The 15,708-nt window shown below is 47.5% G+C and overlaps 6 protein-coding genes across 6 annotated transcripts; 3 read left to right on the forward strand and 3 right to left on the reverse strand.

Annotated features, from left to right (window-relative positions):
• Positions 1 to 3,208: 3,208 nt before the first annotated feature.
• On the forward strand, positions 3,209 to 4,560 carry F4807DRAFT_146619 (quinone oxidoreductase putative). The gene is made up of 3 exons (XM_047993161.1): positions 3,209 to 3,350; positions 3,419 to 3,858; positions 3,930 to 4,560. The coding sequence occupies exons 1-3, from the start codon at positions 3,326 to 3,328 to the stop codon at positions 4,470 to 4,472; spliced, it is 1,008 nt and encodes a 335-aa protein (XP_047853205.1). The 5' UTR covers positions 3,209 to 3,325; the 3' UTR covers positions 4,473 to 4,560.
• On the reverse strand, positions 4,561 to 6,109 carry F4807DRAFT_146613 (alpha/beta-hydrolase). The gene is made up of 4 exons (XM_047993160.1): positions 5,748 to 6,109; positions 5,640 to 5,689; positions 5,446 to 5,573; positions 4,561 to 5,330 (listed from the first exon to the last, which is right to left on the reverse strand). The coding sequence occupies exons 1-4, from the start codon at positions 5,872 to 5,874 to the stop codon at positions 4,649 to 4,651; spliced, it is 987 nt and encodes a 328-aa protein (XP_047853206.1). The 5' UTR covers positions 5,875 to 6,109; the 3' UTR covers positions 4,561 to 4,648.
• A 156-nt stretch (positions 6,110 to 6,265) lies between these two features.
• F4807DRAFT_146643 (replication factor-a protein) lies at positions 6,266 to 8,561 on the forward strand. Its single transcript, XM_047993162.1, has 5 exons — positions 6,266 to 6,428; positions 6,493 to 6,665; positions 6,727 to 6,817; positions 6,871 to 8,310; positions 8,368 to 8,561. Exons 1-5 carry the CDS (start codon positions 6,382 to 6,384, stop codon positions 8,462 to 8,464), a joined length of 1,848 nt encoding a protein of 615 aa, XP_047853207.1. The 5' UTR covers positions 6,266 to 6,381; the 3' UTR covers positions 8,465 to 8,561.
• Positions 8,562 to 9,176: 615 nt separating this feature from the next.
• On the reverse strand, positions 9,177 to 10,714 carry F4807DRAFT_452292 (uncharacterized protein; the record flags this gene model as incomplete). Its single annotated transcript, XM_048000315.1, has 2 exons — positions 9,177 to 10,271; positions 10,337 to 10,714. The coding sequence occupies 2 exons, from the start codon at positions 10,712 to 10,714 to the stop codon at positions 9,177 to 9,179; spliced, it is 1,473 nt and encodes a 490-aa protein (XP_047853208.1).
• A 999-nt stretch (positions 10,715 to 11,713) lies between these two features.
• Positions 11,714 to 12,926, forward strand: F4807DRAFT_452293 (family A G protein-coupled receptor-like protein; the record flags this gene model as incomplete). The annotated part of the gene is made up of 5 exons (XM_048000316.1): positions 11,714 to 11,868; positions 11,924 to 11,990; positions 12,050 to 12,226; positions 12,287 to 12,591; positions 12,650 to 12,926. 5 exons carry the CDS (start codon positions 11,714 to 11,716, stop codon positions 12,924 to 12,926), a joined length of 981 nt encoding a protein of 326 aa, XP_047853209.1.
• Positions 12,927 to 13,231: 305 nt separating this feature from the next.
• F4807DRAFT_452294 (tannase and feruloyl esterase) lies at positions 13,232 to 14,893 on the reverse strand (the record flags this gene model as incomplete). Its single annotated transcript, XM_048000317.1, has 3 exons — positions 13,232 to 13,558; positions 13,623 to 14,381; positions 14,435 to 14,893. 3 exons carry the CDS (start codon positions 14,891 to 14,893, stop codon positions 13,232 to 13,234), a joined length of 1,545 nt encoding a protein of 514 aa, XP_047853210.1.
• Positions 14,894 to 15,708: the final 815 nt, after the last annotated feature.

The raw sequence follows: 15,708 nt of genomic DNA on the forward strand, positions 1-15,708 counted from the left end.
GTATAAATCGCCCCAGAAAGGAGCCCCCAGGGGTTCATTTACTCAATAGTGAGTGATGAACGTCAAACCCACCCCTTTTCGGGCGGAGTGTGGGTTCTCTCCTGTGACTTGTCCGCCCGTTGAGAACCAAAACGGACAGAGCCCAAGATACCGACCGAAAGGGGCGAGTACCTTCACTCGGTCGTTGTACATTTCTGCTAGGATTTTATTGAGGTATATCAAGTTGTAAGTACCTTGAGGAGGTGTTTAGTATGGTTGAGTACAAGTGGATGATGAATCATTATCAGGTAACATAACAGGAATACGAGATGGGGTCTTGGGACAATAGTTCGGGATGGACTATTTTGGGTCTGGCCGCTCGTTGGACGATGGGAACCGGGGTGGTGTATAAGGTACAGTAGCATCGACGCATCCTGCAAGGAACAGAGCCAGTCGCCCGGGGTGATAGGCCCAGCGACAGGTCTGGCGATGCGGAAATTGGAACGCCACTAGCGTAGTTTGTCCCTTGGCTAAACAGATCACGGTAAGGTAGGCCTTTAACGCACTCGTGCTGTCGTGATACCTCTCTGTCCTGTACCGTAGTTATCGACATGTGATGAATTTAACCTTAAACCAGTCCGATGGAGCGTGGTATGCAGCTTGGTCCGGGCATATCTCGAAGTCATCCAGGATAACAAATATTTAGTAGACCCTCAACTTCTTAGAGGCTGAGGGAATGGGAAAAATTCGTAAAGCGGAGCGGTTGCTCCAAATCTCCTCTGAGTTGGATCCATTTAACACTTGCCACTTGCAGCGCTGAGACGCAGGAACAGATTGCGCTTCTGCAGGAACCGCCAATTGCGGGCAATTGACGGCTTACACCGTAAGCAACTTGGCATAACAACGCGCGCAATCTTACCAACGCCAAAATAAGAATTGCAGATTGGTGCGTGTCTCCGAACGGATAAAAATAATCAACACTTGGCTCACTTAGGTAGTTAAATTGAGCAAATCTCCTTCGCAGGGTTGAATCTAAGCTGAGGAGGGAAAGGCAAGGGGAAGGGGAAGAAATATTCGGATAAGACAGCAATAATAATTCCAGCCTTATCTCGTCGCTTGTTCAGGGGCTCCACGCTAGATGTAGCAGTTCAGCTCTAAACTCCGTATCGGACAAAGTGTCGGCGCCGCTTCGAGCCATCTAATTTGAAATTAATCGTGTGAAGGAATTGATTTTATGTATGATAAGTACGATAGGGTATATCCAATGTCCAATACCCTAGGGCCTGGGCTGCTTAACAGTTAACTACTAGGTAGAGTACCTAGTCAAGATAACAAATGTCAATTGCTACTTGTAGGGCTGCTCGTACCTTCCAGGCGAGTCCGGAGTAGCGACGGGGGTTAACCCCTGAATCACCCCCTGAATGACAAGCCGCCGCCGACAACCGTCCGGCCATCTCCAGAATCTCGATTTCTGGATTGGTTCTTTTCGGAAATTGCTATCCTTCCTTAAGGCCTTCTGGAAGTCGGTCAGACAATGACATTGATAAGAGCCAGGGCTCCTTAATACATAGTATTCACCATTCTAGATCTGGCAGCAGAACATGGTGGGCTATCGGACGATATCGCTACACGCACATTGGCACCTCGTGTCAACCGATCGTCAAGAGCTAAGGGCATGGATAGAAAAAAAACTTTAATGTTCAGCTCTAAGAGGACGTGGAGCATCTCAGATAAGGTAGGTAGTTATATTATATCCATGTATTAGAGCGGCGTCAAAATAGGTGAAGGCGTAGGCCGTGTCTATACAGTGTCTTGCACTATACTCATCGCATCCTTCGAAGTTCGAATTAATAATACTTAGTATCATAGTTAAGTGTATAGTGCTTTATAGTATGTGATACTGTATATAGACACGGCCTGCAGCTGGTAGTTCAATATTGATGTCTCGTATCTACTACACTAAGTAACAATATCAGAATTTTCCGAAAAGCCCCAGCCGAAATCGCCCTACATGGAGGGGATAGAGGGCCGATCATTGCGGGTTGAGCCCACTAGACCCAATCTTTCTTGCGCGGTAACCGATCTCATCTGTGATTCATGAACATCCATTTGGGTTGGATCTGACTTACAGACGATCTGGGTGTCTTATTTTGATTCAATGATCTTCCTATGGGATTCGACCAGTCTTTATTAAGACAGAAAATGAGGCGACACTTAGTTTCCTAACTCGTAGCTTGATATGTCTGTCGGTCTGTCTGCCTGCCTGCCTATCTGCCCATGATGAGAGGCAGCTTGTAAGGTCGGCAAAATCATGCAGCTTTTATGGATATCGCCGCCAACTATCGCAATGAGAACGACCGTGCCAAAACTAGCAATACTAGCGGACTAGGTGAGGCTCGTCCCTGGGGTATCCTAGCCCCTCGCATGCGAAGTTCTAGAGTTCCGGCATACCTCAAGGGTAGTCAAGTAGTATACGCCCGTTAATTATTAGCGAGCCTTTACATACAGACATGCATGCCTACGGTAAGCTGGGTAGGATATCGAGCTTACATGGGACAATCTGACCATCTAATCTCTGCTATGCCTGTGTTGGATCGCCAATGCAACCACCACAATGGTAATCAAATGCATACGAGATCTTGTTCAATAATGCGAGATTACTAGTTGGAACGCGTTGCGCGTGTCGCTATTTTGTATCTTATTATTCCGAATATACAAATTCTGTCGGAGCAATTCGCCCGTTAGCAAACAGGAAGAGGAATCATGAAGAATAGGTGCTGGCTTATAGAGTTCCATCGCTGTCTATTTTGATTACCTACCTGGGTACGGTAGGATTATACCTAATTTACCTTACAAGATTTGTCAATATCGAGACAACGACATTTATTTATTAAAACATCCTTCTCATTCATACTATCGAATGAGTTGTCTTGGTAGGTTAGCAATGGGTTGAATATGCTGAAGTAGAGACGAATGATTAGGGGCAATCTTTACCACAGATGTCAACATATACTTGCGCTAAACATATCCTTTCTAGCTCCTTTTATTCAACTCTTTCTCGAAGAAATTGAATGTTCAATTTCTTCGTGGATGTTTAGGATGCATTTAGAGCTCCAAATATTTGGCTACTAACTGATGCCGGAATCGGGATTCGGCATAGACTACTGTCTAGATGGTTCTATGTCATTGGCTAAAGCTAACAAAGTAGCTTTAGGTGACGTTGATTTCAAATCGTAGAATTGTAGATAATTTCATGAGAAAGCCTACCGAATTCACCAAACTTTTCTACGCTTTGAATCCTATGATTTTTCGTAGGTGAAGTCTACGAAGTAACCTCTACTACAAAATGGGTAGCGTAATGAAAGCCGTTGGTGTGTAAACAGCAATCGATGTCCGTATTTCGCATCAATAGCATTTAGCACTAATGGGTTCTATATAGACATTAAAGGTGGCAAAGGTCCTGCCACCTCTCTCTTTATTAATCACCAGACACCTAAGCCTGACCCAAAAGAGGGTGAAGCTCTGGTGCGTGTTAAGGCCTTCGGATTGAATCGTATGGACCTCATCCAACGCGAAGGACGGTATCCGTTGCCGCCCCAGGCTCCGGCCACACTCGGGGTCGAGTTTAGCGGGACAATCGATTCGTTCGGGCCCGGTCCGCACGGAGACTTTCGCATCGGAGACGCCGTCTTTGGCCTTGCCTACGGTGGCGCTTATGCCGAGTACATCGCAGTGAGCTCTAAGATGCTGCTGCACAAGCCTAGTAGCTTCACCTGGGAGATGGCTGCCGGAATCCCTGAGACGTGGATTACCGCAACCCAGGCGCTTCATCTCGTGGGCGAATTCGCCCCGGGTAAGACTGTCTTGTGGCATGCCGGCGTATGATTCACCTTCTTCTAGTTTATTTCTTCTATTCTTGCTGTTAGCTAACAGCTTTTTCCTCGATAAAGGCCAGCGGTGTAAGCATCGCCGGCATCCAGCTTAGCAAGGATAGCGGCGCCAGCGCCGTCTATGCTACCGCTGGTACGGACGAGAAATGTCGATTCATCGAGCGCGAGCTCGGTGCTACTAAGGCTTTTAACTATAAGACACAGGACTGGGCACAGGAAATTCTTGATGTGACCGGGGGTAAGGGTGTAGATCTTATCGTAGACTTTATCGGCGCGAGCTATTTTCAGAAGAACCTGACGGTTGCGGCGAGAGACGCTAGGTGGGTTACGTTGGGTATGATGGGCGGTACGAAGCTTGATGGAGTAGATTATAGTATGCTGCTCTATAAACGGATCCGGCTCGAGGGTAGCACACTACGGAGCAGGGATGCAGACTATCAAGGTCGGCTGAGGGATAAGCTGGCCGAGTATATCCCCCATTTCGAAAGTGGCAAACTGAAAGTGCTCATTGACACAGTTTTGCCAATGGACGATGTTATTAAAGCCCACCAGTTGTTGGAGGAAAATAGGACGACGGGGAAAATCATCTGCACTGTTCCATAGATAGAAAAGAGGTAAACTAGAAAAATTCTAGAGGATACCTTTCGTTTCTTGTGACCGAAACCTTCGCAACTATGGGACTCGAAAACTTCAGGTACCTGAATCATTACTATGCCTCTCATCTTGAAGACATTAACCGGACAACGCCATGTGATCAGACCTATTCCTACCCCGTGTCATTAATGCTCCTTGACCCATCTTAACATCTGCTCAAAAGCGGTTTCTTGCGCATTTCTGATATTATCGTCGTCGTAATCTCCAATGACGGCAAAACCATGGGGGACGCCGGGATAAACTTGAACCTCATGCTCTACATTCTCCTTGGACATGATGTTTTCTCCCGTCTCGCGGACTTCGTCGGGGAACATGGGATCGCTTTCCACGCAGACCAGGCTTACCGGTACTTTTAGTCCTTGGAAATCATCCGGGGAGACTAGAGTCGCATGCGCCAGCGCACCCGCCTTGATATACGGGCCCTTTGTAGGGTTTGCCCCTTCGCCCGCTTCTTCGTCGGATGGTTTCTGAGCCCCGGTCCAACCGGTCTGTACCCGGCTGCGTTCACTAGCTAAAAGCAGAACGTACCGACCGCCGAAACAATAGCCTACCGCATAAATGCCACCTCCGTTGCCCACCGCATCGGCAAACTCGCTCTTACAGGCATCGACGACTTTCTCGAGTATTGGCAAGACCTTCTCTTCGGTATGGCGTGCTAACCATTCATCGATCACAAACGACTTTGCAATTTCGGCGGCCTTGAGTTTGATCTTGTCAAGGAATGATGTTCCTTGCGCCTCAGCCTCGGGGGCGATAGAAGAATTCGGCGCCGGGTTGCCATCGAAGAGGTCGGGCATTACCGTGACACTTTAGCTAGGTTCAGTATGTATTACTTGACTTGCGATTTTAGATGGACCCGGAGGACGATCTACACGTCGAGGAATGGACAAAGACGTTATAGGACATCCAGGACTACACTCACAAGCCTTCATCTGCGAACTTATCGGCCTGGATCTGATTGTTTGTCGATTTGATGCCCGTACCGCTGGAAAGGAGAAGGAGGAGTTTCGAAGGATTTGTCGGGTAGGACTCCGGCTTCGAAAGGTAGATCTAATACGCTGTTAACATACCATTGACGCAAATATGTTGGGTTATGAGATTTGCAGAATTACTAACATCAACTCCGCCAAGTTTCCTTAATTCTCCTTTCGGTGCCAGACCGGTAGCTATACGATCGACGTCAACGTCGATGCTGGTCACGGAATTGTATTCAGGGTTACCTACGAGTCGGCCTGTCGCTTGTACAGTGCTCACCCATCGTTGGACCAGTCTGGGCTGGTGTATCTCCTGGGATGATGTTCTCTTGAGCATCGCTTTCGGGAGCTTTCGTTGCGACGTCCTCTTCCGCCATGGTTATGAGACTATTTAGTCACGACAGCTCCGTAGGTGAAATAGCGAATTCCGGGGACAGGTACTAGGATAAATGTAGGAGAGTATGAGGTAAGATATGAAGATGATTGATGTGTTTGACAATATGCATACGAATCATGTACCTAAGTAGACAGGTAGAGTTCTGGAAGTAGATGCAGCTGATGCTGGTATGGTACTACGTAGTAGTACGAAGTGGGCTGACTTCTTGAAGAATGACGTATAAGGATTGGTTGAATTCATCACAGCTTGGAGCCCTACGTACAATCAATGGTACCTAGGCGCCCAGAATTAGGAAAGAACCCCGCATTAGAGGGGAGTTCCATGTTAGGAACGGGTAAGTGGGTACATTCGCCCACCACTTTAACTTTTGACGCGACTTTTGGACCTGACGCGTTTTGTTAGATGATTTCCCTTTTTCAACATCTAACATCACAACTTTTTGCCTTCGACAAAAGACGCGATATAACAAGGCGCAATTCTACCCAGCATGTCGGTCGCTTCAGCACAACAGGCTGTCACCCAAGGCGCTTTAGAGTATGTAAACTATATCATGATATTCGCATGAATTGCCTGACAGACATGCTAATTATGGCTTCAGTGCCATCTTCAACGATCCTAATCACGTCGATCAGCGATTTCCAGTTCCGGTCTTACAATGCCTGCAGATCAAACCTCTTGCTGCGCAGCAAAATGCCGCCGGTCAACAGCCTGAACGTTATCGGATCGTCTTAAGTGATATACGCAACTATGTTCAATGCATGTTGGCGACTCGTACGTATCATGTTTATTACATAGATAGACGGCAGTATTATCGTGCTTACAATATCCCTAGAAGCAAACCACGTCATTCATGATGGCTCCCTTGTTCGGGGAGCTCTCGTTCGAGTCAAATCATACCAAGCAAACATGGTCAAAGGGAAGAAGTGAGTATTGAAGTACGATCCGTGGCTTGTGGGTTGGGGTTGACGTTTTATAGCATCTTAATCATCCTCGACCTTGACGTTGCTTCGGAATTAGGTGTCCATGACCGAATCGGCGAGCCTCAAGCCTTCGAAGCTAAATCGGAGTCCGCAAACACTGCTATTGGTGGCACGAACTTCTACGGCGCGAAGACGGAATCTTCAGCGCCGGTCAAATCCGAACCGATGTCGTCGCGCATGGGTGGAGGTGGTAGCACTGCAGCCCATGGCAACGGGAACATCGTCATTTACCCAATTGAGGCACTCTCTCCGTATGCGCACAAATGGACTATCAAGGCACGCGTGTCGCAAAAATCCGACATCAAGACTTGGCACAAGGCATCTGGAGAGGGCAAATTATTCTCTGTCAACCTTCTTGATGAGAGTGGCGAGATCAAGGCGACAGGTTTTAACGAGCAGTGCGACCAGTACTACGACTTGTTACAAGAGGGTCAAGTCTACTATATCAGCAACCCGTGTCGTGTTTCTCTCGCGAAAAAGCAGTTCACCAACTTGCCAAATGACTACGAACTCACATTCGAGCGGGATACCGTCATCGAGAAGGCCGAAGATCAATCCAGCGTGCCCCAAGTTCGCTTCAATTTTGTCAATATCCAGGAACTTCAGTCCGTAGAGAAAGATGCCACTGTCGACCTCGTCGGTGTTCTGAAAGAAGTTAACGAAGTCTCTCAGATCATTGCGAAGAGCAGTGGCAAACCGTTCGATAAACGCGAGCTAACCGTAGTAGACGATTCACAATTCTCCGTCCGCGTCACAATATGGGGCAAGACAGCCACCTCCTTTAGCACGCAGCCCGAGTCAATTATTGCCTTCAAAGGCCTGAAAGTCTCGGACTTTGGTGGGCGATCGCTATCGTTGCTCAACTCTGGCACCATGTCCGTTGATCCTGACATCGAAGAAGCCCATCGCCTGAAGGGCTGGTACGACTCTCAAGGCCGTACCGGCAACTTCGCTACCCACAACACCATGGCGTCGATGGGCTCCGCAACAGGCCGTGTAGATCAGACGAAGGTCATCTCCCAGGTGAAGGACGAAAATCTTGGAATGGAGAACACGGACTACTTCAATCTGAAGGCCACAATTGTGTATATCAAGCAAGACAACTTCGCCTACCCTGCGTGTAGCAGCGAGAATTGCAACAAGAAGGTGGTCGACCAAGGTGATGGCACGTGGCGGTGCGAGAAATGCAATATAGTGCACGCGCGACCGCAGTACAGATACATCATGAGCGTCAACGTCAACGACCATACTGGCCAACTGTGGCTGTCATGCTTCGACGACGTTGGACGTGTCATCATGGGTATGAGTGCCGACGAGCTGATGGAAATCAAGGAGAATGACGAGGACCGATTCCCCGCCATATTCGAGGCCGCCAACTGCACCAAATTGTATTTCAGATGCCGTGCTAAGATGGACATGTACGGCGAAAATCAACGGTACGTGGTCTAACCCATCCCGCGAATGAGGGATTTGATAGCTAATGAGATGTGTAGAGTACGCTACCAGGTAATGAGCGCCAACCAGCTAGACTTCCGAGCCGAGGCTGCGAAACTGTCCGATATGATCAAGCAACTCTCTGTTGGTTCGTGATCGTAGTCACAGGCACTATTTCGGAGTTCAACTCGATCGCAACCTCTCCTCGAGTTGCTATCATTCCGTGATAGCGGTAGCTTGCGGCGTATGAAATTCGGCTATGGGGAGTGAAATGATATATCGTCTAGCTCCTGGATCATCTTAGTCCGGATGTCTCATGCTCGCGTTTGTATTATGTAGATTTATTGCTGATGGAGCATCCTTCACGACATTGCAATAGGGTTCTGCTAATACTAAAGGCTGGAGGTGCTTATCAAGGACGAGTCAAATGTAAATTACGCGCTACGGGAAATTTGCGGTTATGGCATAGCATGGTAATGAACAACGAAGTGCAGTATGGGATATCAATGTGTTTATTCCTGATTCTCCGTCACTATTTACCTAGATAATTAGGTAATAACCAGACCGGGAGTCTTAATGGGCCCTAGCTATCGTCTAATCTTTAGCTGAATGGTATTTCTCTCAAACCATTATCTAGGCATTACCGCCTAGAGATGCAGATGTTCCTTCTGAACGCCTTCGCCTAGGGATGTGTAGGTAGTAAGTAATCGTGACAGCGTGAGTTCCGGCTGTTTCCAACCCGGTTAGTGGCTCTTCACTGAATGAAGAAGTTCCAAAGGAAACCGAGCACTATTCAGGGGATCGGCTGCTGACGATGTAGTCTAGCCCTCACGCCCGATCAAACGGGCGGCGAGTGGTCTCAGCATCCTTAGCCTGTCGCAACTATGCCGCCCATCAAGTCTTCATCGTCAACTTGGGCATCGAATCCAAGGGTAGGGTCAGGCTCGTTCTTTTCGGCCCGCTTCTCTTCCTTGATGATATGCTTAATATACTCTTTGCTGGTGCCTAAGCGCTCCCTAGTTAACTTGAAGAATGAGTGCAGCTGCTTCAATCGCAGCGCCGTGCTGGCAAGTTCGCTCGCGAAATCCTCTTCCGAAAGTAGTGTGGAAGGAGATAGGAATGTAAGGAAATTGGTACCATCGTCGTTCTTTTCGACGACACCGTTCAGCATGCCAGATATTATCATGTTCTGGATGAGTGTCTCTACGTCTTCGTCATTCTCAAGTACCTTGCCCGTTTCGGCACTGGTTGTCTGCTGTCGAATTTCGGGGAGCGAGATCTTAGAATAGATCCGTTCCAGCCCTAGGACCCGCCACTTCTGATAAGCTGCTAGGACCTCTTGGACTAGTCCTGTATTTCCATCTTCTGACCACAACTGGTTGTTCTTCTCCACTTCCGTCTTCAGTGCCTGTACGTCGTCGGTCACAAACAGCATCGCAACCGCTTGGTAGGGCTTGCCCAAGCTTCCATAGAGCTTGTTTGCTGCAGCCCCTGTATACGGCGGGGGGTCAACGAGCTTTCCCTTGGAGAGTAAGCTGACCAGCATCCACTTCTTATATGCCTCAGCCATGATCTTGCTTGTACCTCCTTCACGAGTAGGAAACGCTACGACTCGCTCAAAAGCATCGTAAGCTTTCGCCCAATCTCTTCTGGAGCAGTACATCATGCCACGAAGTAAGTCGTACTCCAGTACTAAAGAGGACTTAAGAACACCTGTAAGTCCAGTCTCTCGTGAGAGATAAACCGGAGGTGGGAGAGTTAGGTCACAAAGGTATTTAGGCTCCCCATAATTGGCCATGCCGGGAAAGAATACAATATTCTTATCGATGACTGGCAGGGCAGGTTCGATGTTGTCGGTGTTGTAGGCGAGTTTCGCGAGGAGGATATGAGAGGTTGTGAGTAGGCTGCCGGTCGGATCGAGTCTCAAGATAGCGGTCGCGAGTGCTTCGACGGCGGCTGAAGGCTAAGAAGCTCGATTAATAAGGTACTTATCAGGGTGTATTGGGAGACGTAGAGTTGGAGACTTACAGGTAAGTATTGGCCGTTCCCAGCAGCAAAAAAGATGTCATGCAGATGGCTTCTAGCATATCGACATTGCCGTGCATCAAATGTGACAAGGAACAAGACCAACTTCTCCAGGATAAGATCGCGGGGTGCAGAAGCGGCTACGCCAGGAATGACGAGAGTATGGAGGACGGCTAGATAGGAAAGTGAATTGATTGCCGGGTCAAGGAGCTCGAGAAGATCAGGGCCGTGGATTATCATGTCGGCATTCCGATCTTGAAGCAGCTTAGAGAGATTGGTAACGTGAGTCTTGACATTCGCGTTGTAACTCGCGTTATCGCCGAAGCAGTTGAGATTAGCTCCTGGCGGAAATGCCAGGAGTGTCGATGCGATCTTATCCATGGCGGTAGCCGCTCAGGATGACGAAGGCGTCGAGAGAATAATTTCGTAAGGATGTTAGATTTCGTGTTTGTACTTAGCTGAGTTATTGGTAACTTGGTAAGTCGTTGGTGTTGGTTTGCAGCCTTGGGATGGAAATGGGACGTGGAACGTGGGATGCCGCCTTGGAAACTTTAAGGCGGGGCAATAGGTGTAGCTATGATACCTATGTAGGTACTAGGTACCTATGGTATTTGTCTCAGCCCTCGAATTTTGGTGTCTGTTGCGGTGGCTCTTTACATTTCTGCCAGGTACATACCTCCTGTATCTAATTTGGCGCGGCTCCGCGGGGCATCGACGTTTCCTTACCTATTCCAATCCGGGGGTGGGGTAATACCACCTAGCAGCCCTAGGTACCTACAAGTTATATGGACCGAGATCTCTGGAGATTTAGATATGGATGCATCCATTCATGTTTTTACTCTTATGAATAGTGCTATTTAGTCTAATAGTAGATACTCGATTATGATATTGGATGGATCTTTGTTATATCCCCTCGCCCTTATACGATGCATTTCGACTCCGTTTAATATTAATGGATCTAGACTCCCTATTCCGATAGTCGGAAAACCTCCAGATGTACGTAGGTAGGTACCTCAATGGCTAGATGAACTATGTACAGGTACCTTGAGCATATGATCCAAAACCATAAAAGAGAAGGTTCACGGCAAGGTAAGACAAGGACATGGCTGGATGCCTAATTCATGTATCACATTAGCATCTGATTGGTTGGGTTCTTAAGAAGGTGACGACACCATTGTCCGTACATTATTCATGGCTCCTTAGATTATGTATGTAAGTCGAATGTCTCCATGCCATTTCCTTCATCCTCCTCCCATTCCCTCGTCAAGATATTGGGTCAGCTACGGTGCCTTTTCTACATACCAGTATATCTAGATAATCCAGGCCTTTCAGTTTTGACACTTTTAACCGCCTTCAGTATCCAGTGAACTCGATATCACTATGATTATTCCCCAAGAGATTTCCGAGGCTGCCACTCAGGTGGCTACAAATTTACGCCCCTATGAGACTAACCACATGCCGTTGCCGACTGTGATTCCGGATATCCCTCGTGTATATCATCAAACTTCTAGCGGCGTAGGCCATAGGACCTTATGGTAAGTAGCCTCTCAACTCCCCATTTCATAACACTACTCACACAACCTTTACTAGGGTTGTCTGCGTTCTAATGGGGTTATCCTCACTAGCCTTCTATATCATGGCTATGAGAGTTCCTGTGGTAAGAAACAATAATCTATTAAGACGTTCTAGAGAATGATACAAAACTAACTACCACAGCAAAAACGCTTGTTCCATGTCATAACAGCTCTGGTCACGACTTTTGCATTCTTCTCTTACTATGCCATGGCTACGGGCGATGGCATAACCTCTCATTCTTACGTAACTGGGAGGTCAAAGCATGGTGCCGTCACGGAGATTGTCGAGCGTGATATTTACTGGGCTCGTTACGTCGACGTAAGCATTATAATACCAACTGAATTTACCTTGTTAGGAATCATCGGCTAACAGTATCAGTGGTCGCTCACCACCCCTCTCCTCCTGTTGGACCTATCTCTTCTTGCTGGCCTTAACGGCGCAAGCATCTTAGTGACTGTCGTCTCAGACGTGATCATGATCTTAGCTGGTCTTTTTGCCGCCTTATCGGGGGATGAGGCCCCAGCATGGGGATGGTATGCCTTCGCATGCATTGCCTACCTCAACATCGTCTACCAAGTTGGCTATAAAGGACGCCATGCAGTATCTGCGAAGGATAATAAAACGAGGGCTTTCTTCGGAGCTATTTCCATCTTCACCCTCTTACTATGGACCGCATACCCAATGTAAGTCGCCATTCTTATGCATCTATAAGGCGAAAATGAAGTCGCTAATTCTTCTTAGTGTATGGGGTATTGCTGATGGAAGTCGTCGCGTAAATGTCGACGGCGAAATTATCGCCTATGCTGTCTTGGATGTACTTGCAAAGGGAGTATTCGGCTTTTGGTTACTCGTAACCCATGACAGTATGGCCCAGACGGTACCATCCATTGACGGGTTCTGGTCCAATGGTATCTCGCACGAGGGAACTCTTCGCGTGAGTCTTGCTCCTCGTTTGAAAATGTTTCTAGCATCCGCTAACGATAAATCAGGTGGGAGAAGGACGCACACTAGGCAATGATTGAATAGGTCGCCTACACAGCCCTAAACAACACAATCGTTAATGGTCCTTTTGGATTCACTTACCTTCGCTATTGTTCCCTCCACTGTCGAGGTTGGAAGTATGGAAAATCCTATATTGGTATATTGGTAGCATACATATGAGAATGACAAAGTTCGAACCCAGAATGGCCGAGAGATGAAGTGTCACATGTAGAACAGGGAGAAAAAAGGTAGAGGGCGCATCCAGTCAATACCTCTTCATAAAATTGATGGTATAATATCAAATTTCAAAATAACGTTTGAATTCCATTATACTTAGCCGATTCAATCAGTGGCACAAGTGAAGCAGGCAACATCCGCCGGGTTTCCACACCACTCATTATAGACATCTCGCTCGGGATAGGGGCATATGATTCTGTTATTCTTTTCCCCATGGGCGTTTGTTAGAATAATAGGCAAGGAGCCAGGCACTGTCCCGTTCTCTACCCATCCCCGCAGGGCATCGAAAACAGCTGTTGGCTGTCCATTTCCAAAGCAGTGTGGAAGTCCGGGCACTTCGTAAAACCGGTAGAACCCCTGAACGTCAGGGACGAATTTGCCGATATTTTCGTAGTATTGCTCCGTAGCTTGTATTGGTATGACCTGGTCATACTATAGCGGTCCACCAAGATAGTGAGCTCAGTCATAATAAAAGGATAAGGGGAACAATACGTACAAGCCCATGATATGTTATCATTTTCCCGCCGACTCTAGAAAAATCGGTGAGATTTGGATTGCTGCTTGCGACAATAGAATCGTATTCTGCTCCCGAGGTACGCATTATTTCATCGTAGTGCCCTCGGGTTATAGCAAGGTAATCGTAGTCTGGGTCCTTCTCGACGAACAGTTGGATCCATTGGTACGCAAGTGGTATTGGATCGCCTTTACAGGTGTTATTATTACAGGTTGTTGCTGCAATCCCCATGCCCGTCAAATCGCCGCTGAGGTCGGTGCCGTAGTTTAGCCCATACCAGATGAAGTTCCCCTCAGAATCGGCCGGACCGGCCCAACTAGCATTCGCAATGACCGCTGCAGCTCTACTCAGTTCCATGGACTTACCCTCAGCCAAGCAGGTGAAGTTGATCCCGACGTGTGCGAACGGGTCGAATGAGCACTTTCTGGGATTTGAGATGATACCATCAACTATACCGTCGTCGCCGTCACATTCTTCCACCGCCAGAATTGTAAGAAAATCCAGCTCGCAGCCATGGGGATATTCGTTCATAGTATTCATTAACAACTGTGGCCAGAACATAGCAGGTGCCCATTGAGCCCAGTGAATCGCGGGGGCAGAGGCTGCGATTCCATCGTATGCAGTAGGGTGATTTTGGGCAAGATCGAAGCCCTGGCGACCACCCTGAGAGCAGCCGTTAAAATAGGAATACTCTGGTGGTCTTCCATAAAAATCCTGAATGGCACTCTTCGCAATAACTGCCTAGCTATAATATTAGACTATATTTCTTGAGTATGCTGTGGCATTTTGAGTACCATGTCATTCAAGACATCGCCACCCCAATGCCGGACCAAAACTTCGTCGATCTTGCCGGGACTATCCAATACCCACGAGTATGGATCCAAAGGGGTGGCAATGCCGGCATCCGTGCTGACTGTAGCATACCCTTCACCGACAGCCCCTGCCATGTTGCCGTAGCTCATGTCGAATCGGCCCGGGCCGAGTCCACTGCCTCCGGCAGCTTGGAGACGCCCATTCCAATTCTCGATCGGTAGCCATGTTTCTACGCCCACAACGTCACTTTGCTGGAAGGGGGTGTACGATACGGTAACATTGCAAAAGCTCGAGTTTTTGACGTCCAAGCCGTCGTGGTTGGGATAATACACAGGCGTGACCTGGCGACTATAATTAGTCACTAGCTGCGTAGATATTGAGAGGATAACAACATCCTCAAGAATAGGCGGGCTGAAGGTCGATAAGTTGCAGTTAGACATTCTATTCAAGGTTGCAAGTCCACAGAAGTGTGATTGCGAAGTGACAGCTCGCGGAAATGCAGTGATAGGAGAATATCCGAATATCTTGATACTCACACCTCGCAACCTAACATTCCGACATGTTAGCCGGGCTTAGGATAATTGCTCGGTAGATGTCAGAGATGCGAATCGGCGTATATTGGCCGTGATCCCTGCGTCTCCGTACCAGGCATGCTTGATGAATTAGCTTTGATTATTCTCGTGGCTGTTGCTCTCTACATTTCCTCAAAATGGTACATACCTTCTAAATGCTAGTTATTATAGAATCATGCGAAAACACACCTAGCTCTATAGATGACTGGCATCTAGTCGATATTGCCTCGGCATCTACTGTAATTTGAAGTACATACGCAAAGCTTGCAGGACCTAAAGGGGCCCTTCAAACACCAGGCATTGTTCTCTTGCCCCACGAGTAACTTACCTAAGATTTTCAAATCGCGTAGACCAAATGGATGCTGATTTATATATGATCATCAAAATTAAATGCACGTAATAAAAGTTATAAACCATCAAGAATGGTTAGTGTTCATACCTGACTTAAAGAAGGGATGTAGCAAAACGGTGTGTTTGCTAATGCCTGCATAACATAACGTCTTGGAAGAGTAGGTCGCAAATCCATAGGTTCTTACGGAAATTATATTATGTAAAAGCCGGGGGATTCGTGTCTCATCCGCTTCTCTTTTCGTAATTGGATTAAGCCATTGAGCAGCTCATGCTGTTCATGATATCCAAGTATAAATAAGATTAAAAAAACAAAAGCTTTAACATCAGCAGGC

Source organism: Annulohypoxylon truncatum, assembly GCF_022578515.1.
Source record: "Annulohypoxylon truncatum strain CBS 140777 unplaced genomic scaffold F4807scaffold_21, whole genome shotgun sequence".
In the NCBI taxonomy this organism is placed as follows: domain Eukaryota; kingdom Fungi; phylum Ascomycota; class Sordariomycetes; order Xylariales; family Hypoxylaceae; genus Annulohypoxylon; species Annulohypoxylon truncatum.